Source organism: Lolium rigidum, chromosome 2, assembly GCF_022539505.1.
Source record: "Lolium rigidum isolate FL_2022 chromosome 2, APGP_CSIRO_Lrig_0.1, whole genome shotgun sequence".
NCBI lineage: Eukaryota > Viridiplantae > Streptophyta > Magnoliopsida > Poales > Poaceae > Lolium > Lolium rigidum.
In genome coordinates, this window is record NC_061509.1 from 40,065,541 (window position 1) to 40,089,192 (window position 23,652).

The 23,652-nt window shown below is 44.2% G+C and overlaps 1 protein-coding gene across 1 annotated transcript; it reads left to right on the forward strand.

The window, feature by feature from the left end:
- Nucleotides 1-4,763: 4,763 nt before the first annotated feature.
- Nucleotides 4,764-12,097, forward strand: LOC124689555. Its single transcript, XM_047223068.1, has 5 exons — nucleotides 4,764-5,673; nucleotides 6,680-7,663; nucleotides 8,901-9,893; nucleotides 11,068-11,160; nucleotides 11,922-12,097. Exons 1-4 carry the CDS (start codon nucleotides 4,764-4,766, stop codon nucleotides 11,118-11,120), a joined length of 2,940 nt encoding a protein of 979 aa, XP_047079024.1. The 3' UTR covers nucleotides 11,121-11,160; nucleotides 11,922-12,097.
- The last annotated feature ends 11,555 nt before the right edge of the window (nucleotides 12,098-23,652 follow it).

The window sequence follows — 23,652 nt, forward strand, 5'->3', positions numbered from 1 at the left end:
CTGCTCTGCTACGACATGACCCGACGAAGGAAAAGCAAAATGATTTTGGAATTATCAATTCCAAAACCAGGGGGGCATGTGTTATCACCAGAATTTGACCAAGTCAGAGGTGGGCCGCGATCCAGATGGACTTGAAGATTATACATTGAAGAATATACGTGAATCGGCCTTGTGTACCAAGTTTGGGCTAGTTTGCCCTTGTATCTGTAACATATTAGGATACGAGTCGGTTGGTTAGAGTTGGGCCCGTGCCCGGTTGGGACTTTTCCCACGTTAGAAAGTCTACGGACTATAAATATGTATCTAGGTTTTACGAAATAAACAACAACCATCGTTCAACACAAACCAATCTCGGCGCATCGCCAACTCCCCCGACTCGAGGGTTTCTTCCGGGTAAGATCATGCTGCCTAGATCGCTCTTGCGATCTAGGCAAGCACAAGTTTGCTCGTTACCATGCGTTGCTCGTATCGAAGCCTTTTTGATGGCGAGCAACGTAGTTATCTTAGACGTGTTAGGGTTAGCATTGTTCTTCATATTACATGCTATCGTAGTGCAACCCTTACGCGTCTAGCCGCCCTTACACCTATCTCAGGTGTAGGGGCGGCACCCCGCTTGATCGTTATTCAGTAGATCCGATCTGTTACGGTTGCTCCTTGTTTCTGCAAGGATTAGTTTAATATCTGCAATAGTTAGGCCTTACAAAGGGTTGGAGGATCCAGCGACGCGTAGGGTGTAGTTCGCTAGCCCTAGACAGGATGTTCCGGGGATCAACCTCGTGTTGGTTTTTAGGCCTTGTCTAGGATCGGCTTACGATCACCGTGCGTGCCCGCGAGGCCCAATCGTGAGTAGGATGATCCGATTATGCGGTGAAAACCCCAAATCGTCGTAGATCGTTTTAGCTTTATTTCGATCAAGCAGGACCACCATATATTCGTGCACCTCGTACGAATCATGGGTGGATCGGCTCTTTGAGCCGATTCACAGGATAACCTGAGAGCCGATCGAGGCTCGTATTTAATGTTTACGTGTTTGCCCTGCGCAGAAACTAAGCGAGGCATCATCCATCACCTTCCCGGCCGGGTATACGGTCAGGTGGCACGCCTTTGCACCAGCATCGGCGCGTGCGTTCCAGAAGACTTGCGGGCCGTCGCTCAGAGGGACCAGGGCCAGCCGCAGCCTTGAGTTGTTCCCGGCTCTACTGTGTTGCCTGTTGCTGCTCACCGGTGGGTTTCTGACGCCAACAATGACAAACAAGGTTGAGCTTCTGTCAGGGTAACTCATACTTGGCTCGTTGACATCCAAGCGAGGTACATGACAAACTTAAGATTGAGCTTCTATTGGGCCCACTCAAGCTTGGCTCGTTGACATCCAATGTAAATGAAAATTTTAAGATTGATCTTCTTTCGGGCTCGCTCAAGCTCGACTCATTGACATCCCTATATAAGTACTAGCAAAGAGTTGTAGTTTACACTATAGTCTTCTTCGTTCAGATTGGCGGTTATATCAACTCCTCTGTCTTTTTTTTATTCCAACCTATTCAAAACCAATCTAATCAGGCAATAGGGAGTTTAATTAGACTCTCTAGCTTCTCTCTGATGTAAGTGCTTCTGTTTAGATGGAAAGCTTTGTTAACCAGATTTTCATGTTTTATTGTGTGCATGAATTTTATTTGCACAACCTTTTATCCAAGAAACTTGAGCAGCACATGTACACCATATGATACCAAGCACATTGCGGTATACTAAAGTAATAGAATCCACTACATTTTTGTGTTCTGGTATTTTACTATATATAAATGATGCTATTTCAAAGTGTTGAGCATGCACACATTATTAACTTATTATCGAAACCACCGAAACCTGTAATATAAATTAATTTTCCATGAAAAAAATGGTCAATGATCAATATATACTCTAGAATATTCTATAAATCTGTATATCACAATAAACTACAAAGGGATCATTATTAAGAGATTTATTCAACCATTTGTGTTACAGATCTAAACTAAGACTTTTTCAAAGATATTTAAATAGAAGCGAATATAGACACATATACACAAGCAAAACTATATGTACAAACTATATAATTTATGTAATATGAAAATAAATTGAAGGAGGTGTGAGATTTATCATTGTAACCTCTTTGTATTTCAGTGGGTTGGTTTCAATTTCTAAATTATTTGGGACAATTTATTAAAAATGAGAAAATACTGTAAACCTGAAAAAATACAATTAAAATTATTCAAGTGCACTTTTTCAAATGATATACATTATAATTGTATAACAATTAAAAATGACAACATAATTATGTATTTAATAACATTGTGATGTAGTTAAATTTTAAGAAGTATACTTGATAAGACTATGATATGACAAATAAGTTACAAAGAAGTATAATAGAGAATCTAGCTTACCAATAAAAAAAACATTGACCAATGCAGTAAGAAGATGGTAAAACTCGAGTCTAAACTTAATTTTTTCATTCCCACTGGTTAGTTGTATGCACCACATAAGTGGTTCCATGTCATTTGCCTTGAGCCATCATGGAACTGATACATTGCTCCACAGTTAGTCAATAAATATTCATACTTACATAACTGATTAGTATTTACATCATAATACACATTCATGTCACTAGGCATGGGACTGAGTGCTTTACTTAATGACGTATCAGAAAGAGGTGCTTATGGATCAATTTTAATTCACACTTAATTGTTGATATGCTAGATAAAAGTTGTAATCGTGTTGGGTGACTTCGGAATGTTGAAGTTGAACACTACACGTTTTCAAGATAACCATGTCTTGGGACTACTACCTTGGTTCCCGCCTAGCAAAATATTTTATATTTTATTAGAACAAAGGAAGTATGTAGTCGTATCTTTTGTAAATATAAATGGTGCTAAACGAGATAGTAAGCCTAATGAAAACAAAGAAATGGTTGCAACTTTTCAATTGCTTCCCATCTGCTAAAATTCCATGGGTAAATATACCTTAGAAAAGGACTTTGGGGGCCCTTAATTTTAAACATCAGGCTCGACGAGCCCAGCTTTGAATTAACAAAGCCATCAATCGGCCAGGAGTACAGGGTAACACGAAACAAAGAAAAAGAAGAAAGAGCAAAAACTAGGGATACCAGCTAGAGATACAAGCCCAAGTGGTTACAAGCCCAAGTGGTGAAGAGCTAAAGCCTAAAACAAAGGAACAAGTAGACCAGAGCCAGGCCCTAAACTACAAGTTCTCCAAGAGCGCCCAAGACTTCAGCAAAACACCGGCGGCTCGGCTTGAGGTCCCAAGCCTTGAGACGCCACTCCACGGATCTGAACCACGCAGGACTAGCACACTGAGCATCATATCAAACAGAGGACCACCAACACCCTAGGAACTAGCTAACTACGCTAGTGAAGCCGGCAAAAATCCAGAGCTCGAAGGGGGAAGCTTCATGATAGTGCCTCCAGGGATGAAAATGGCGCGCGAGCGTCATCGTTGTCGGCATAGACCAGCTGTGCAGTGCTTTCGCGGAGGCTTCAGTGCCCACCCCAAGAGAACGCCTAAGTCTTAGTGCATGCCATCACGACAAACCACCAGCTGTTGAGGAACACCGTTGTACCTCCTGCCACGACGCACCGACAGATAGCCATCCTAGGCTCGGGAGTGGTCGCGCAAAGGGGAGACACACTGTCTATATGGAGCCGAGTAGCGCCTGACGCATGGCCTCAACGAAAGGGGTTTCGAGGAGGAGCTCGGAGGGATCACTAGTAACTAGGGTAGCAGACAATGCCCAAGGGCAGGCAACCGGTGACAAGATGTGTGTCATGGCCACGCCTCCAAGAAGGTAAACGGCGTCCAAAGACGTCGTCGTCGTCGACAATGGCATACGCCTTGCATTCCTTTCGCAAACACCCCATCGAATATGCAAGCGTCCATGTACGTCAAAGAGTCCAGTGGTGCCACACCAGTCCCGTAGGAAAAAAATCGAGACACACCGTCCCCCGGTAGTCCAGGGTGGCCGGAGGGAAATAGGAAGGCGATGACGACGATCGCCACCGCACCATTGGAGCACTCCCTCCCAACCACCGATCCCCAACACTCTCCAGCCGGAGCAAACCAGAGATGATACCTTGGTCCCTACCAAGATCGATTGCAAAGGGCACCCGAGCACTGTCAGCCCGGCCAGTCGCCGGCGACGGCCTCGACCCGCAAAATCCTCTGCCCTCGGGGGCACAAGGCAGCTCGAGACAGTCCAAACTCGGCCCAGACCTAAGCCCGCCGACCAGATCTAGGCCCGCTGCCACCACCCATGGCCACGGTCGCGCCGGCGTCGGGACGCGCCAGCAAGGATCCAGCCGCGCCGCCACCCCGCCGGAGCCACGCAATCCTCGCACCAAACGGGTGTCGTCGCCTCCTGCGCTGAGACGCCGCCCCTACCGACCACATCGCCACCGCCAGGCGAGAGGGAGAGGAGGCCCCGCCACCACCGGCGCCCCAGGGCTTTGCCTGGAGACACCCTCCAGCAGCGGCGAGGGAGGGAAAGAGGAGGAGTGGTTGCGGAGGCGAAGGCTAGGGTTCCGACCTGCCGCTCGTGAGAGCGGGCGCGACGAAACGAGTCCAGTTATAACTGTCACATGAGTACCACGTCTTTTTCTTCGGGGGCCCTTAAAACCTAGGAGTTTGGTTATAACTCGCACTCGCGGCTTGATTTTTCCACATCCTAGACTCCGCCGCCACCCCCTTGAGCAGGAGCGCTCAGGCCGGCCGCCGCCGAGATGGCGGCGCTGGAACACCGCCGCAGCCCTCCCGTCCTAGGTTACTTCCGCGAAGCTCTGGACGGCATCCACTTCCAGCCCACCACGGATGCCCCCAATCGCGTCCCGCAGGGCCGCTTCTCCCCCTCCCCCATCGGCGGCGACGGCGACCGCGGCACGCTCCTCGGATGCCGCCACGGCCTCGTGCTAATCCTCCACTCCTCGAAGGACGACCAGGTCCTGGTCTGGGACCCCGTCACCGGCGACCAGCGCCGCGTCGCCACTCCCCCGGGGTTCGACGTGCAAGAAACCCCCTTCGACGGGGCGGTGCTCCGTGCCGCCGGAGGCCACTTCCAGGTGGTGCTGGTAGGCTACAAGCAGAAAAGGAACCCACGAGCGGTCGCCTGCATTTACTCGTCGGAGACCGGCGTGTGGGGCAATCTCCTCTCAACACCGGTTCCACGCGACGCCGCGCGGTACCAAGCCATGCCCGCCGTGCTGGTCGGGGGTTCCCTTTACTGGCTGTGCTCAAGTGTGATTCTCAAGGTGGATTTGTGCGGGCAGGGCCTAGCGGTGATACAGGTGCCGGCGGATATGTCCGCCCGTGACAAATACTTGGTGCGAGCGGAGGGTGGCGGGCTGGGTTTGCTCTCTTTGTCGGAACACACCGCCCAGTTATGGAAGAATGCCGATGGTGTTTCTTCGTGGGTGTTGGGAAGAACTATTGAGCTGGGCAGGCTACTTTCTCTCGATTCAAAGAGGGAGACAAGCTACATACAGATGATAGGGTACGCCGAGGAAAACAATGTGGCTTTCTTGCGGACAGTTGCCGGTATCTTCATGGTCCAGCTTGAGACATTGCAGTTCAAGAAACTTCCTGAAAACAACAACTGTGTTGTCTGTCATCCGTTAGAAGCCGTCTATGCTGCAGGTAATAGCTTGTCTTCAAACTGTGGTTACAGCAACAAAACACTGTTGATTTTCGATAATTGGTTGGTGGAATGCCGTTCTCATCCTTCGGAGTTAAGCTAACAATTTACCACTTGCTTCTATTGCTAGCATATTTGCTGTGTAGTGTTTCTGTTCCGATGCTTGTGTGGTAGCATATTTTTTTGATAACTATGATCTGGATTCACATTCGTACCGGTTCCTAGTTTGCTAGTGTATCCTTTATATGCTTTTCGTTATGTCAACGTTTCATTGTTATATTGTATCTGGTTTTTCAGCAAATGTAGTGATTCTCTTTTTACGTTATCACATATTGTTATTATCGCTAACCTGTCATCATCAGTGTATTATATGAATATCTTTTCAATAAAATGATGATAGCAAGATTTGTTTACTAGTTGAACTATATTTCACTTGTTGCCCCCTTGTTGACATATTCAAGAACTGTACAACTGATACTGTTAGTGCATAGCTGCGGTGCAGTTTGTTCTTATGTTGAGGACAACTGCATAAACACTAGCTTGAACCAACCGAAATGGCAGATAATCAAGTCCATTTGCACCAGGGATAACTAATAAAGTTAGTTCATTCATCTCTCTGGTTAAATTTGTTCAAAGATAATCTAAATTTTTATAGCCAGGATCACTTTGGTTACTAGGAGTTGTTGGTATGAGCATATTAGAATACTGTCTTTGATAAGTAGTGGAACAAGCTTATTAATTCTACTAGATAACTTGACTGGTCAGCTAAGAGTCTGAGTTTGTAACCATGCATATGCTTCATTTTCACGATATTAATAGTACATACTGTTGTGGTTATATTCTTTACATTTTATAGGCTGTGTTGTTTGGCTTATCTAGTCACAACGTTGTATCAGAACTGAGTTTTTTTTTTTGCAAAATATCAAAATATCTCGTTGATGCCTCCATGTATTGTTTATATTTAGCATTCCATTGTAATGTTATTTGTTTCAATTCTTATGATTGCAGAAGCAAGCACTGGTGGTGGACATGATGCCCTAGAATCCACCGCCTCTCCCATGAGCGCTCAGGCTGGCAAGATGACGGTGCTGGAATACCGCCATAACCCTCCGGTCCTCGGTTTCTTCCATGAAGCTGTTGACGGCATCTGCTTCCAACCTACCATGGAGGCCCCTAATCGTGTCCCGCATGGTCGCTTCTCCTCTCCCATCGGTGACGGCGACAGCGGCATGCTCCTTGGATCCCGCCATGGCCTCGTACTAATCTTCCATTCATTGAGGGACCAGTTCCTGGTCTGGGACCCCGTCACTGGCGACCAGCACCGTGCTGCTGCACCCCCAAGGTTTGACGTGCACCAAACCCCCTTTGATGGGGAGGTTCTTCGTGCTGCTGGAGGTCACTTCAAGGTGGTATTGGTAGGGTACAAACAAAAAAAGAATCCACGAGCGATTGTGTGCTTTTACTCGTCAGAGACTGGCGTATGGAGTAATCTCATTGAAACACCTGTTCCACGCGATGCCGCGGGGTATCAAGCCATGCCTGCTGTGCTGGTCGGGGATTCGCTTTACTGGCTGTGTTCAAGTGTAATTCTCAAGGTGGATTTGTGCAGGCAGAGCGTAGCTGTGATACAGGTGCCAGTGGATATGTTTACTGAGGACAAGTACTTGATGGTTATGCGAGCTGAGGGTGGTGGGCTGGGTTTGCTCTCTTTGTCATGCACCGCCCAGTTATGGAAGAGGAATACTGATGGTAATGGTGTTTCTTCGTGGGTGTTAGGAAGAACTATCGAGCTGGGCAGGCTGCTTTCCATGGATTCGAAGAGGGAGACAAGGTCCATACATATGATAGGGTACGCCGAGGAAAATAATGTGGCTTTCTTTCGGACAGTTGCCGGTATCTTCATGGTCCAGCTTGAGACATTGCAGTTCAAGAAACTTCTCGAAAACAACAACAGTCTTGTCTGTTATCCATTAGAATCCTTCTATGCTGCAGGTAATAGCTTGTCTTCAAACTGTGGTTAGAACAAAACCACGTTGATTTTCGATAATTGGTTGATGGAATGTTGTTCTTATCCTGTGTTAAGCTAACAATTTTAAATAGGGTTGTATCACTTGTTCCTTTTGGTGTTAAATTTTTTCTGTAGCATTTCTGTTCTGATGCTTTTGTGGTAGCAAATTATTTGATGGTTATGATCTGGATTCACATTGATTCTGGTAGCTAGTTTGCTAATGTTTCCTTTATGCTTTTTATGATGGCACCAGTTCAATGTTATATTTTATCTGGTTCATCAACAAATGTAGCGATGCTTGTTTTACATTATCACATTGTTATTATCACTGAACTATATGGTTCAAGTCAGAGCTACCAAACTGTCTTTATCAGTTTATTATATGCACATATAGTCAATAAGACGACAAACTCAGATTGGTTTAATATTTGAACTAAATCTCACTGTTGTTGTTGTTGTTGTTGTTGTCTGTCTATTGACATATTCAGGAGCTGTATACTGGTAGTGTTAGTATCATGTTTAGTACAGCTGCATGAAAAACTAGCTTGAAACAACTTAAATGGCAAATGGTAGCTCAAATGGGTATATTTTAACTCTTAAATCTAGTTATGTTTGTTCATTTGATAGTGTTATCAATCCTATCTTGCTAATAATCTTAAATCAATAATGAAAAAATTGTTTTGAATTTACGAATATTTGTTCACTGCCACTTGTAGGAGAGTCCTGCTGCGAATGGCAAGTCCATTTGTACCAGGGAAAACTAATAAATTTAGATTATTTGACCTCTCTGGCTAAATTTGTTCAAAGCTAATCTAAACTTTGGTTACTAGGACTTGTTGGTATGAGCATATTTTATTGTTTTCGATATGACGTGGAACAAGCTTATTAATTCTAGATAACTTGTCCTCGAAATAGGCTTTCGCCCCGCTTTATAAATAAAGCAACCACACCTGTAGATAACTTGTCTATTCTGATCAGCTAAAGTCCGAGTGTGCACTTGTACATGTGTTTCATTTTCACGATATTCATAGTACATACTGTTTTGGGTATATATTCTTTAAATTTTATAGGTTCTGTCATCTGCTTTATCTATTCCTAAATGTTGTATCAGAACTGAGTTTTTTTTTTTCCAAATTATCAAAATATCTCATTGGTGCCTCCTTGTATCTATTTAACTTTCCATTGTAATGTTATTGATTGTTTGACTTCTTATGATTGCAGAAACAAGCATTGGTGGTGGACATGATGCCCTAGACTCTGTTGACTCCCCTATGAGCATTAGCGCTTCTGCCGGCAAGATGACGGCGCTGGAACACCGCTGCAACCCTCCCGTTCTTGGTTACTTCCGTGAAGCTATTGATGGCATCCACTTCCAGCCTACCATGGAGGGCCCAAATCATGTCCCGCGTGGCCGCTTCTCCTCTCCGATTGGCGACGGCGACAACAGCATACTCCTCGGATGCCGGCATGGCCTCGTACTAATCTTCCACTCATCGAGGGACCAGATCCTGGTGTGGGATCCTGTCACCGGCGAGCAGCACCATATTTCCACCCCCCTAGGATTTGACGTGCACCAAACCCCGTTCGATGGGGCAGTGCTTCGTGCTGCTGCAGAGCACTTCCAGGTGGTATTGGTAGGCTACAAACAAAATGGGAATCCACGAGTGATCGTCTGCATTTACTCGTCGGAGACTAGATTATGGAGTAATCTCATCGAAACACCGGTTCCACGCGACGCCGTGGAGTATCAAGGCATGCCAGCTGTGCTGGTCGAGGATTCCCTTTACTGGCTGAGTTCAAGTGTGATTCTCAAGGTGGATTTGTGTAGGCAGAGCCTAGATGTGATACAGGTGCGAGTGGATGTGTTTGCCAAAGGCAATTACTTGATGGTTATGCGAGCAGAGGGTGGCGGGCTGGGTTTACTCTCTTTGTCAGAATGCACTGCCCAATTATGGAAGAGGAATACTGATGCTGATGGTGTTTCTTCGTGGGTGTTGGGAAGAACTATTGAGCTGGACAGGCTACTTACTCTGGATTCAAAGAGAGAGACAAGGTACATACAGATGATAGGGTACGCTGAGGAAAATAATGTGGCTTTCTTGCGGACTGCTGCTGGTATTTTCATGGTCCAGCTTCACTCATTGCACTTCAAGAAACTTCTCGAAAACAACAACAGTGTTACCTGTTATCCATTAGAAAGTGTCTATGATGCAGGTAATAACATGTCTTCAAACCGTTGTTGTAACGAAACCATGCTAATTTTCGGTAATTGGTTGATGGAATTCCGTTCTCATACCTTAATGTTAAGCTAGCAATTTGAAGTAGTGTTGCATCACTTGTTCCTTTTGCTGCTTGATGAAGTCTTGAACATATAGCAAATTTGATATGTGCTGTTTCTGTTTGATGCTTGTGTGGTAGCATTGGTTTGTTGGTTATGGTATGGATTCACATCTCATACTGGTAGGTTTGCTTGTGTACTTTATGCTTTTATGTCACCACTTTCATCATTGTATTTTGTCTGATTTGTCAACAAATGTGGTGATCCTTTTTTTTACATTAGCCAGCTAGCAAATTGTCGTTATTTATTATATGAATATCTACTTAATTAAACTCGAAACACTAAGATTGGTTTAATAATTGAACTAAACTTCACTGTTGCTTGCCTGTTGACATATTCAAGAATTGTATACTGGTAGTTTTAGTGCATAGCTGCAGTGCTGTTTTTTCTCATGTTGGAGACAACTGCGCGAATAACTTAGCTTGAACCAACTGAAATGGCAAATAGGTAGCTCAAATAGGTATATTTGGACGCAAGACTAATTATGTTTTTTTCATTTCATATTGTTATCCATGCTATCATGCTAATAATTCAAATCAATAAGGACAAATTTGTTGCGAATCTACGAATAATTGTTCATTTTACCACTTGGAGAGGAGTCCTGTCATGAGTGCATAGTCCATTTTTACGAGGGAAAACTAATCAATTTAATTCATTTTTTTCTAGGTTAAATGTAGTTAAATATAATCTGAATTTGTATAGCCAGGATAACTTTGGTTGCTAGAACTTGCTGGTATTACAATATATAATAGTTTTTGATATGGCATCGAACAAGTTTATTAATTCTGGATAGCTTGTCCATATTTGATCAGTCAATAGTCATATTTTTCAACTATACATGTCGTTCATTTTCACGATATTGTTCAATATATGCTGTTTTAGTACTATTCTTTAAATTTTACTGTTTTTGTGCTTTGGTTCATGTAATCCCAATGTTTTATCAACAGAGTTATTTTTTCCAAATTATCAAAATATCTTGTTGATGCCTCCTTGTATCTATTTATCTTTCCATCCTAATGCAATTGGTTATTTGACTTCTTATGATTGCAGAAAAAAGCATTGGTGGTGGACATGATGGAGCTGATCAACACATGCTAATGTAGTGGTTGAGTGGGCAAGCTTATCTTATGAATGTACATTGAGGTATCTGAACTGTTCTTTCAAGAAACATGTGTTTTCTTTCATTTTTACTGCCATCCCTCTGGTACTAAATTGCAAGAGAGGGCTCTAAGATTTTCTCTGCAACCCTTTGCTTAGCTGATTGCTTAGATGTTTAACACTTCATATTGAATATACATGATCCAGATGGCATGACTAGATTCATGTTAAATACTTCTTTCATCATGAATTGTACTTCTTACTACCAGATTATCATTAAAAGTAGTGTTCAAAGTGTTGTTATGTTGCGCAGAGTTTAAAAACGAAATATATTTTAGATGAAGGAAGTCTATATAGAAAGTTTATATGTTAATAAGATGATGTGTGATCCTTTTCTTGAGGTTTCTAGTGCATGAATTTGATTAAAGTCATCCATTGGTGACTAGCTAGCTGCTGGTGCATACTCTTTATAAAATGAATGCCTATGAGCTAGAGACCAGATGTTTCTGATTTCCTACTCCATGAATCCCTTGTCTGCCCACTGATCTTCTAGCCTCTATTAGGACAGATGTGCCAAAAACTGCTAAAATGGAAGTTAAAGGTGCGCCACTACACTAAAAATTACCTATTCTTCCTTGTTTCTAATGTTTAATTTGTCTAATAATGCCAAGATGATTAAAGTTCGGAGATTTCCACAGTGGTGAAGCTAATGTTTAGCATTTGAGTCATACAGTCATCAGATATAATTGTAATGGTTTTTCCATGAAAGGAAATTGTTTTTTTCTGATGCCATGATTGCCCTACAGGTATCCACAGTGGTGAAGCTAATGTTTAGTGTTTGAGTCATATAAAGTCACGTTCCGGTGGCTGAGACGCAGAAGTGGCTCGTTTACTGGGATCCAGAGTTCCAGACAAGATGCACCAAGTCAGCTGTGGTGTGGACTAATAGGAATTAATCGCTTATTTTGCCCAGTCCTGTCTGTTATGTTGATATTTGATTGCATTCTGTTCATATTTTCACTGTTTCCTTTTGATTGTTGTTCCATTCTGTATCTGATCAAGGGGGATTCTATGTCAAATTTCTCTTTAGGTTCTGTTTTGTGTGCTTTGTTCCTGGTGATTTTTATATGGTTCTAAACAAGGTTATAAATATCGGCACTATAGTGGTTTGAGCATAGTGCCACTAAACGGAATCCCTATACAATTCACCGAATTAGTGGACTTTTGAGGGTTTTTTTCCTTCCTTCTGAATTAGTGTTTTCACAGAGATTCAGAGAAGGCTTTGAATTAGTTTGATACATTGTTTGAATTCTTATGAAATAATTGTCACTTGGACAGGGTAGTGTAAATCAAAATAAGCAGGGATTTGCCTCTTTGCATGATAACTGCATTCACTTTGAATTCTCAAACCTCCCCAAAGGGAAACACTTATTGATTGGTGCAACAACCACAGAAGTTCAACATCATATGAGATCCCATGAACATGATCCACCAGCCCTTCGACTCTTTATTTTGAGATTGCTTGGCGTCAGCCCCACCTCTTGTTGCACTCACGTACGCAATCCTCAACACCACCTGCCTCTGCAAAAGAATGGGAAATGCAAGCAACGGATCATCGTCAGAACAAATGATTATTCTTCATACATAGACGGAGCAAAGATACGAAGCGTATGTAAGGCATCACGAGGAGGAGCACGCGCAGGGCGGCGGCAGCTCCCTTCTTCTCCATCTCCGGCGCGCTTCTTCCGAACCAGTGTCTGCGGTGAGACTCTCTGCGCCAGCGTCTGTGCCTCTGTGGGGTCTTATACAGCAGCGTTGGAGCTCTGAAACCGAGGGCAATACCGTCGTTTGACCTGGACAATCTGTATTGGAGGCTTGGAGCCGACAATAGTGAATGCAGCTCCTGAAGCTGCCTGTGGTGATGTAGAAAGAAAACTGAATCTAGCTCTTCTGGTGCTATGCTCATCCGCTGGGTGCCGTATTTATGTGTTGCCCGATGCAAACCTTACACACATTTGGATTACTTGTTTCGATGTTGAAGCAGCTGAGAACCTGCATTTCTTTGTCATGAATTATCTACTCGGTGGTGTTGATTGATTATGTAACTGCTAAATATGGACCTCTAGTGTACCTCCTAGCTTTTGCTATGGGGCTGGCGGGTTCACTCCTTGCCCTGAATAGGGCTGGCTCCTTCCCTGAGATAGATAGAAGCCAAGGCCACTACGCGGTGCGAACTTCTAAAGAAGAGACTGAACTTACTTTCTTTCTTGTTTGCTTATTTCCTAAGATTATGATGTTTTTCCTGGGGTTGTAGTTCAGTTCCGCCAAACGGGTGGACCCATTACTAGTATTCTTGGCATAGGAAAACAACATAAATATAAGAGTGAACTTCACTTTTACCCATTAGTTTTATACTTGTGACACCAATTATTCCATCTAGTGAACATTTGTCCAGAATACACCATTAAAAAACTTTGAACCCCCTTTTTATGAAGGGTATCCTAGGCAAAGTGTAAGGTGATCATCGATATTCAAGGATATATGGAGAACGACAAGAAATGGAACAAATGAAGAAGATGCCGCCGAACATTATCGTCGTTGATGACGCTTCCCGGTTCTATCTAATAGAACATGCAATGTGCTTAATATGATTAAAACCAGATTCAAGGTTTTTTCCTCCCTCTGTACATAAAAGAATGTCTAAGATTTGTCTAATTTGGATGTATCTATACATTATATAAATACATTTAAATTTTGAAAAATAAGATGTCATTTTATAGACGGAAGTGGTAGATGGAAATATGGAACGTTCAGATAAATGCACAGCTAGGGGGCTAAAATCAAATGTCATGGCGCATGCAATGCTACAAAAAAAAACAGTGAATAAAAACCATAGAAAAACGGAAAAACTTCTATATGAGTGAATTTAAGTTCTCACCCCCTAATTTGTCGTGTTTAAGCTACTGACCCCTATTTGATAGATTTTGCATCCATCTTATCCCATTTAGTGAAGGTTTTGTCAGCTTTTACCCGTTGTTTCTAAGCAATCCGACTAATGAATCCAAACAGTTAGGTACACGCGGTATGCCATGTAGGTGGCTTTTGTTTCCGGCAAAATTGTTTTAATTGGTTAAGAAAATGCCTGGTTTTTATTGGCCAAATGTTTTTTATGAGCCAGGTGTTCGATTCGTCAAGACCTTTGGCAATGCATTGTCTCTTAGCATGTTATCGTAGGAGATATTAAAATTCAAGAGACTATTATCAATGCATTGTTTCTTAAAGGTTGTATATAAATAAGCTTGCATTCAATGATTTGGGGTTTATGCATGCATGAAATTGGACTAGAAACTTATTTTGCATATAAACTCGTGCAAGAGTTATATTTTAGCTAAGACACAACACCGATATCTTTTCTCATTAAATATAATGTCATGTAAGAAAATTAAGCACATATCACTAAGACTTAGTCATAATGGGGAGTAACATAAAGTACTAACATGCACATGTTACTAATTTACTAATCTAGTACTACGTCCATAATGGTTAGTAACATATATATGGTATCATACAAGATCATATTTATTAGGTTGTATAGACTCATCTTGTCTTGTCATGTGTGATGTTATGATAACATAGCGAGTTACCACAAACACTTCTCTCCTTATTTAATGATATGCCATGACATCCAAATGTTTATTCTCTATTGAAAATATTTTGGAGTTGTGCAAGTGTGAGGGAGACAAATGGAGTTTTTTCTTCCTTTTTTGAACGGTTGGGGGTTGTTTGGGACGGCTGGGGTCAACCCATGTGAAAAGGATGAAAGTGACAGTGTGTATGTGGTGGCCCCAATAAATCCAATGAACCCGATCCACATTATCCGATGGCTTAGAGGGGGGCTGATTAGGCCCTCACCCACCCGGCCAAGGCACAACACCACCGTTTGTAAAACCTATGAACCAAATTGGCCCTAAATATTTGGTATTTTTTAAGATTAGCAAGATATGGCAGCACATTATAACTATCAAATTTGTCCACTTGAGACTGAAGATAGAGAGAATTTATTGTACAAGGCATGGCCGCCACCATCTCAGCGCCGCCCAAACAAACCTTAACCCTAAAACTAGGAAGGACCGAGATCCACCGCACCTCCATGGCCTGAAGATCACAGAAGCAGCGCACTTTGAGAAAAAACAGATCCAAACAAATGGAGAAGAAATCGGAAGAAGCCGCCGCCAAGAAGTCAAAGGCCCGATCTCGCGAAGGCGAGGTCAAGGGGCAATGGTGGCCATGCACCACTACAGAAAACAAGCTCCGAGAATTCGAGGCGGAAGGCTTCCTCCGACCCGGATCCTAGAGGACGGTTCCAGGTGCCCTGGCTCTGGCACCCGAAGCCGGAGAATGGGTTCTGACCAGAGCGCTGGCCGAGCGCGGATTTTCACTGCCTCCAAGTGATTTCTTCTCGGAAATCCTCAAGGAGTACAAGCTGCAACCACACAACATCTCCCCCAACAGCATCCTCGCCATCGCGAACCACATCACCCTCTGCGAGGGCCATCTCCGGGTAACTCCGGACTTGCCCTTGTTTCAATATTTCTTTTCTTTCAAGAAGGAGACGGTCCCGCAATCGGCGTTGCTCGCCACCTGCGGGAGCATTACCTTCAAGCTCCGCCCCGGCCACATCTACCCCCCCCCCCCCCCCCCACGGACCGGCACGAATCCGTCAGGTACTGGTCCGGAGGATTCTTCTACGTGAAGGATTGCTCGGATCTGGCTAGCGCGAAGACGTTGCCGGAATTCAAGGATGGGCCCGCCAGCGAGACCCCCGCCTGGACCAAATGTCCAAATATCTCCGACTCGCCTCATCCATCGAGGGCGGTCAGGCGGATGTGCAAGCTCACGGAGGACGGCATGACGGGGAAGGACTTGACCATGTCCTGGTTCACCAAGCGGATCCAACCACTTCAACATCGGGACCGTTTGATGTATCAGTACACGGGGCGCGACGACAACATGCGCGCCTCTAAGGACAATCTGTTCGGCGACGCCCTGGACAAGCGGATCCGGGTGATGATCAAAGTTCCGCGTGGTGTTCACTTCCCACGTGTGCAACATTGATATTCACACGAATGGCGCTAGCACCGCGGTAAGTCTTTCGACTAGCTTTGACTTTCCCTTTTGGTTCCAGCGACTTTGTCTAAGGACTTTTGATTCTTATGCATTTAGCTTGAAGCCCTCGAGGAGAAAGACGTTGGGTTTGTAACCCGGGTTCCTCTCTTCGGCAACACCAACCCGGAAGCCGCGTCGGACGTGGAAGCTGAGGCCCCCGCTCCTGCTAAGCGGAAGAGAGCCACCGCCTCCGGCCCGGTGTCGAAGCGGGCGCGTGAAGGAGAAACTCCACCTCAGCCAAATTGATACCAGCAGAAGCTCGCAGCCAAACATCGAGAAGTTTTTTGGAAAACCTAGGTGGGCACTTAATCTTCCGACTCACTTTTACTTTTGCAACTCAGCCGAAAGTATGCTAAGTGTTTTGCTCTCTTTTTGCCATGCAACAAAGTTTCTGGAAGCAAGCCCCCCAAGAAGACGTCCAAACCCTCTCCCGAGTCGATGCCTGACACTCCTGAGGTGGAGGTTCCGCCTAAAGCCTCTTCCTCTACAGCTCAAGTTCCCAAGGATGTCATCAACCTTGATGACATTCCAGAAGATCCGGTTGCCGATTCCGGCAAAGGCGCCTCTCCTCTAAACCTCCGCCTGAAGAACCCGAGAACACATCGGCTGAAGCTACGGCTAAGGATGCCGGAAAGAAGTTACTCCTGAGCGGTACAACTGGTACGCCCAAAACGCACCCACAGTCTTCCCGGTTCTCAAGAAAGCTTCCCTCGCACAACCCATGCTCAAATGACAACTATGATGGAAGAAGTGTGGGGGAAGCCGGAGACGGAGCAGCAAGATCTCGCGGACCTCGAGGATAGTCTCCGGGACTTTTTTGCCAAACATAAAGCTGTACGGCAGGTAATACTAGCCCCCAAGCGTTGGTTTAAATATTTTTCGAGTAAAATGTATGAGCCAATGCTTCAGCTATTAAATCTTAAACTAATCTTTGGCAGAAACTTAAAATTTCCAAGCACAAGAACTGTTTCTGCAACTTCGCGGCCAACTCCCCATATTTTAATTTTCCAACTATGCTACGCAGAACACCCGTCAACTGCACGAAGAACTGCGGACGTTGCGGAGCTTGTGGTCAGGCGAAGACCAGCAGGCTATGGCCCTCCTTGAAACTCATTTAAAGAATAGTGAAGGTATGGGTTCCGCCTTGCTGAAGATTTCTCAACGCAATCACCCATTTATGATGAACTTACTTTCCGCCCTACCGAAAAATTTGCCAGTCTCCCTTCCATTGATGACATCTCCGCGGAGCTCGAGGTACTCAAATCCGAGCACACCTCCCTCCAGCAATCCCTTAAGGAGTGTCACGAAAGGGACAAAAACCAAAAACGAGCTGGAGGAGAAAAACGCTCAAGCTATGGCGGAAATGGCCGAGAAGCTCAAAGCCAGCCAGCAAAGAGTTAAAACATTGGTGGCCAAGGCGAGGACTTACGAGGCGGAATCAAAGGAGATTGATGAAACAATTTTCCGTAAGAATTTTTTTGTTTTCCGACATATTATTTTGTGCCTTTGTATCCGTGATGTGAATCCTGACCGCGGAACTTTTGGGTGTACAGCCGCTCTCGGATATGAATTCAATGACCAATCCAAGTGCTCCAGGACTGAGGCTTATGAGGAGGCGAAGAATTCCGTCGAGGATCTCATCGAAGCCTGGCACGCCATCGCCAGAAAGCTTTCATTGAAAGGGTACCGCACCACGATCATTGATAAAATGACCAAACTGATGCATATGGGTGCCGGAAATAATGGAGGATTGGCAAGAGTCTTCAGCACGCGGAGCTGCTGCCACTGTCTTGGCCATGTGCAAAGCTCACTTCCCCGCCATGAACTTCGCGATGATTGTACGCGGAGTCCCCAAGGGTACCAATGTCAAGAAGGCCCTCGCGAAAACGGAAGGCTTCGACACGCTCTTCGCCAAACGGGTGGATCATGAGTCGTGGTACGAGAAGCACGATGATCCCGTGGAGTTTGCTGATGACAAGGATGACGAGGTGGAAAGCTCCGGGTCTCGCGCACATGAATCCGAGTCCGGCTCGAGCGATGCTTCCGGCCAAGATAGATCCTATCAGGCCTCTAAGGACAAGACGGGATCTTCTGAGTGATTCCTGTAAAACAGTGAAATGCATCATTTTGGTCCCTTTGTGGGTTTCTAGTATAACTTAAATATTCTTAAGTAGCTAGGACGAAACAGGAAAAGTCCGGTTTCAACCTGGGTGCATGTGAACCCTAGTTGGAAATGCATTTTCCAAATGTTCAAAAATTCTGAAATAAAAATATCTGGGTACGTACGCATGTTTCATGTGTGCGTAGAAAGTTTTCGCGGAGAAACCACTTTTTTATTTCAGAATCTAAAAGACAAAATACGTCACATATATACTGCTATATAGCCCTGCAAAATTTCACTTTTTTGCCGAGACAAAATAAAAGATTTTTTCGTCACGAAACTCATGTCCAGGGCACATATTTGGGATCATCTGGGAAATCATTTTGTGTTTCGATTTTTAAAACATGTTTTGAGATCACAAACGGGACTTTTCAAAAAGTGGGTTCACATGCCCCCATGTTCCATATATGCAGTCTCGGACGAAACATGCATATCTAGGCGGAAAATACTTATCCTGCATTCCGTTATTAATGTATGAATGCATGTTTCGTTTATTGGAAAGCAAGTTTTAGTTTCTAAGTTTTCCGGCTTGCTTGTTTGGCCTTCCACGAGCCGGAAGACCTTTAGCCGGAAAATTCTCGCCGCCGACGATGAAGCCCAATGGCAATCCGTCAATAACTGCGGAAACAAGCCCTCAGCCAAGGTGCCGGAAATCGTTACCAGGAATCCACAAGTTTGCAACGAAAACCTTATTCACCAGAAAACTTAAGCTCACGTCCTAAAGGACTGTTTTTGAAAAATCACAACTTTTATACACGCCTAGGCGGAAACATCCAGCTCTGCGGTTTTAGTCGGAAAAACTTACATGATCTAAAATGAACAACTAAAGGAGGTAAAAGACGCAAAGAGTGAACCATATGCTTTATTTCATTGATCATGTATCGTAACTATTACAAAGTATGTAAAGCGAAAATTGCTAAGTGTGGAAAGGACGTAGATGTGCTATATTCCAGGGACGATCTGTTTCATCATATATGTCACCTGGATCCTCCCTCTTTCGTTTCCGGTGCCAATTATCTGGTCTATCTTTTAGTTCGCGGAAATCGACAAGGTAATAAGATCCGTTGTGCAAAACTTTGCTGATGACGAAGGGTCCTTCCCATGGAGACTGCAACTTATACTCTTTCACCTGTCGAAGACGGAGGACCAAGTCACCTTCCTTGAACGAGAGCAAAAAACCAAAGCCATATTTTCTACTAGTGTCTGCTCAGCACGACGAGTGGGCGGCGGCTGCATGGAACGGCGACGGTCAGTAGCGCCGCCAAACCAGGAGGAGGACCCATCCTTGTCCACGAATTCCTTGTTGTTGCGCCTACAGGTGTGCATCCCCGCCGCGCCGCCGCCTTGTCAAGCAGCTTCACCTCCTCCTTCACGCGCCTCTCGCGGCTAGAGGGAGGGTACCGGCGGAAATCTGGCATCGGCCTCTAGGTCGGCAGCGAAAAAAAGTATGTAGCAAATCCCTATTTGTTTGGAGAAAAAATCTAAAAAACATGTTGGGGTATCCAACAACAAGAACCAGCACATAAAACTTTTTTGCCTAACTCATCCAACATTACGAGAACATGTAATATTGGAGCAGTCTCTCTATGTATCATACACATATAAATCATTGTAGCACTTGACCATACAAATACAACAAAAACGATAGACACATGTAGCAAATTAATCGCAACACCGTATGTAATACCGAAAAATCCCAAACAAATTGACCTTCCTTGACAATTAATGGAGGCATCGCCATGATCAATTCGACCTTGCCGGCGACCAATCCTCCATGCCAGAGGTCTGTTGGAGCGAGATCGAGTGCTTCCCATACCAATAAACTCTTATCTTTCCCAGGACCTAATCCAAATGGGAGTTTCCAATTTATGCCCACGCTCCAAGCTTTGCACTAGTACAAAGTAGCCTATTGTGGCGTACCCGGGTAAACCCTATACACCGACCAGGTCGGCGCGTACCGCGCACCGCACACCCCGCGCCGCGGTACGGGCCGGCCCAGTTAGGTGTGGGCTTCCTCTTTTTTTCGTTTTTTCTTTTATCTTTTGTTTCTCTTTTTTCTGTTTTGTTTTTCCTGTTTTTGTTTTATGTTTTCTTTTTCTTTTGTTCTTTTTTTGTTTCTTTTTGCTACTTTTGTTTTTCAGATTCGAAAAATAGAAATATTTTTAAATATATTCAAATTAAGAAAATGTTTATTTTAAAATTTGTTCATACCAAAAAAATGTTTAATTTAAAATTTGTTGAAATTAAAAATGTTCATCTTAAAATTAAAAAATTTGAAATAAAATTTGAAAATAGATATTTTTGAAAAATGTTCGGAATAAAAAATATAGTTTTTAAAAATATTGTTCAAATAAAAAATTGTTCAAGTATGAAATTTTTGAAATTCGAAAATTGGTCAAAATATAAAAATTGCTCAAATTTGAAAACTCTTCAAGTTTTAAAAATGTTCAAATTTAAATTGTTCATACATAAAAATTATTAAATTTTCGAAAAAACATAAAAAGAAAAGGCAGAAAAAAAAGAAAAAAATAAAGAAAAAGCGAAACAAAATGTTGGGCCGGCCCAAACCATTCACAGGGGGGGGGGGGGGCTGCGGCGCCTGGTCCCAAGCGACATTGAAGAAGATGCGGTCGAGGTACACCATCGTCGGATTGACGCGTTCATTCGACTAAGAGAAACGGTGATTGGAGACGTGGAGCTCCATGAGCTCGGCCTCGTCGTTGGCGGCACGGAATTGACCCATGCATGCGTAGGTCAGGTTAAAGTCACCTAAAATGAGCCAGAGCGTGCCCAGAGGTGGCTTGCTGCCATCCATCTCCGGCCTGAAGGAACGCCGGAGCCAGAGCCGGGCTCCACTCTCCATCACTCTTCCGAATCCAAGTTGGCATACCAGGGATCCGTTAATGTCGGTCGATTCGTGTTTGTGTCGTATTGAAGTGGGGTGGAGTCCGACTTAAACTTGTTCGCACCAACCTATTTATTTAAGTCCACGATTCGTGAGGGTCGGAGTATACCTGTTGTTTTGCAAGGCAATCCATCGTCCACCTACAAGATCATCATCATCGAGACAGGACAGGAGAGCTAGCAAAGACATGGCGGCGGCGTTGGGTCGTCTGGTGCTGCCGACGATCAGCCGGCGACTCGCTTCCCCACAGCCCATCCCCTCCTTCGCCGGCACCGGCAAGGCCGCCCAGGTTCGCGTCTTCCTAAAATCTACTGTATGAGATTAGTTCAGGGAGATTCAACAGTTTCAAATCCTTCAGAAAAACAGTAGATCGTCGCATCGTATATATGGAGATATATAAAGTCTATGAACCGAAACGTGTTTGCGCCATGGTCTTCTGATATTCTGTCCATAGACCTAATTCGTGTGCTGCTTGCACGCACGCAGGGTCGCCAGACGGAGAAGTGTACGAGTCTACGATCATACAGCTCAGAGGCTGCCGCGCGCGAAGCATGCAAAGAGTACGTATCTCAACCAACACAAATTACTGCACGTCCATGGACGCGCGTTTATACATACAAACCTAAATTAAGGGAGATTTTCTTTAAAAAACTAGATCAATCAAGCATGACGCAGTATGAATATTATATGCGTCGCTAACAAGAATCGATCTCCGCTCCATGCAGGCGGCTGATGTACAAACTTGCGCGGGCCGATTTACTCTTGAATCTCCCGATTTGGGCAGGCGCCGCGCTGTTCTGCTATGGGTTCTTCTACCGCGATCACAACCGTAAGGTCGAAGAAAGGACTAGTAGGTCATCATCCGATGTTGAGTACGTAGCAGACTGGGATCAGAAAAAGCAATGAATTGCAGCTACGTTGATGAGTCGAATAGCTGCTGGACACACGAGACTCGACTGGATAGATATGCACATAATATTGAAGATCAAAGATGAAGAAAAAACTAGGTGTTAGTGGGAGCTAAGAAATTGAGTTGAATGCCACGGGAGTAGGCTTTTGTACGGGTATTGCCCAAAAAAAGTTGTTACTCAGCAACGTACACGGGTTGGTCGAGACTGTTACGACCGACTCAGGGCTAATTAATTGCCCGCAAAAAGAAAATGGAACTGATGCAACTCCACACTTCAATTAATTCAAACCATGTCTATAGTACTAATTCTTTTGAGGAAACAAAAATCCTATACAACATTAAAAAAAACCTCTCCAACTCTCATTCTCACTGGCGGCCGCCGCCTCCAAGAAAACCACACCTTCGCCTCCACCATAGGTCGGGTTCCCCATCCCTCCTCCAGCCGGCCTTGCCGGTGTCGGGAGGGGTGGGGAACCCGATCTATGCATGGAGTTTTTCATTAGGTTAGGTTTGGTTCCCGTCTTCTCGTTGGCCTGCGCCATTTTGGAGATGGCATCATCTACAATAAGTATTCTTCAGTCCTTCGTTCGACAACAAGATCTCATTCATCGGTGTGCTTTTTTTTGTACGGAAAGAGGGGCCGCGAAGGGCCCCGTCGCTGCATTAATTCACCGACGGTGGAGTACATTTTACAAAAAATGACCTTGATAATAAAGAGAGCTACTAGTTGGTCCTTGAATTTTGCATAGAAAATCCTAGAACAAAAATAGAAAACGCAATCATGTCCGGATCTTCTTCCGGCTCCTTGTCCAGCGAGTCACTGAAGCTTTCAATGGCAACCAACCACAACACCACCGGGGACTTGGCCACTTGGGGTGATGCGGCGGGAGCATATCACATCGGACTCGAATGTGAAATGAATATGTCTGAGTGGTCATAATAAATTGGTTATTATCTTATTTCATGTTTATGATAAACAAACAAGAGTTCCTAGTAAAGCCTCTCTTTTAACTAGCTCGTTGATTAACCGATGATCAAGGTTTCATGATCGTGAACATTGGATGTTGTTAATAACAAGATCACGTCATTAGAAAATGATGTGATGAATACACACCCAAGTAGGTATAGCAATACGATCAGGTCATTAAGTTTACATTGCTATATCAAACACATACGAAGTACCTCTATTCCTTAGACCATGAGATCATGTCAATCACTAACACCGGCAAAGTATTTCGATGACATCAAACGTCACACCGTGATAGGGTGAGTAATCAGGTGTATTTGGGCACTACGAAAGTATTAGTTGATGCTCATGAATCAAGAGTGGAATTTATCCATCCTGATGACGGAGAGATGTACTCTGGACCTCTCGGTGATATCACATTGACACCA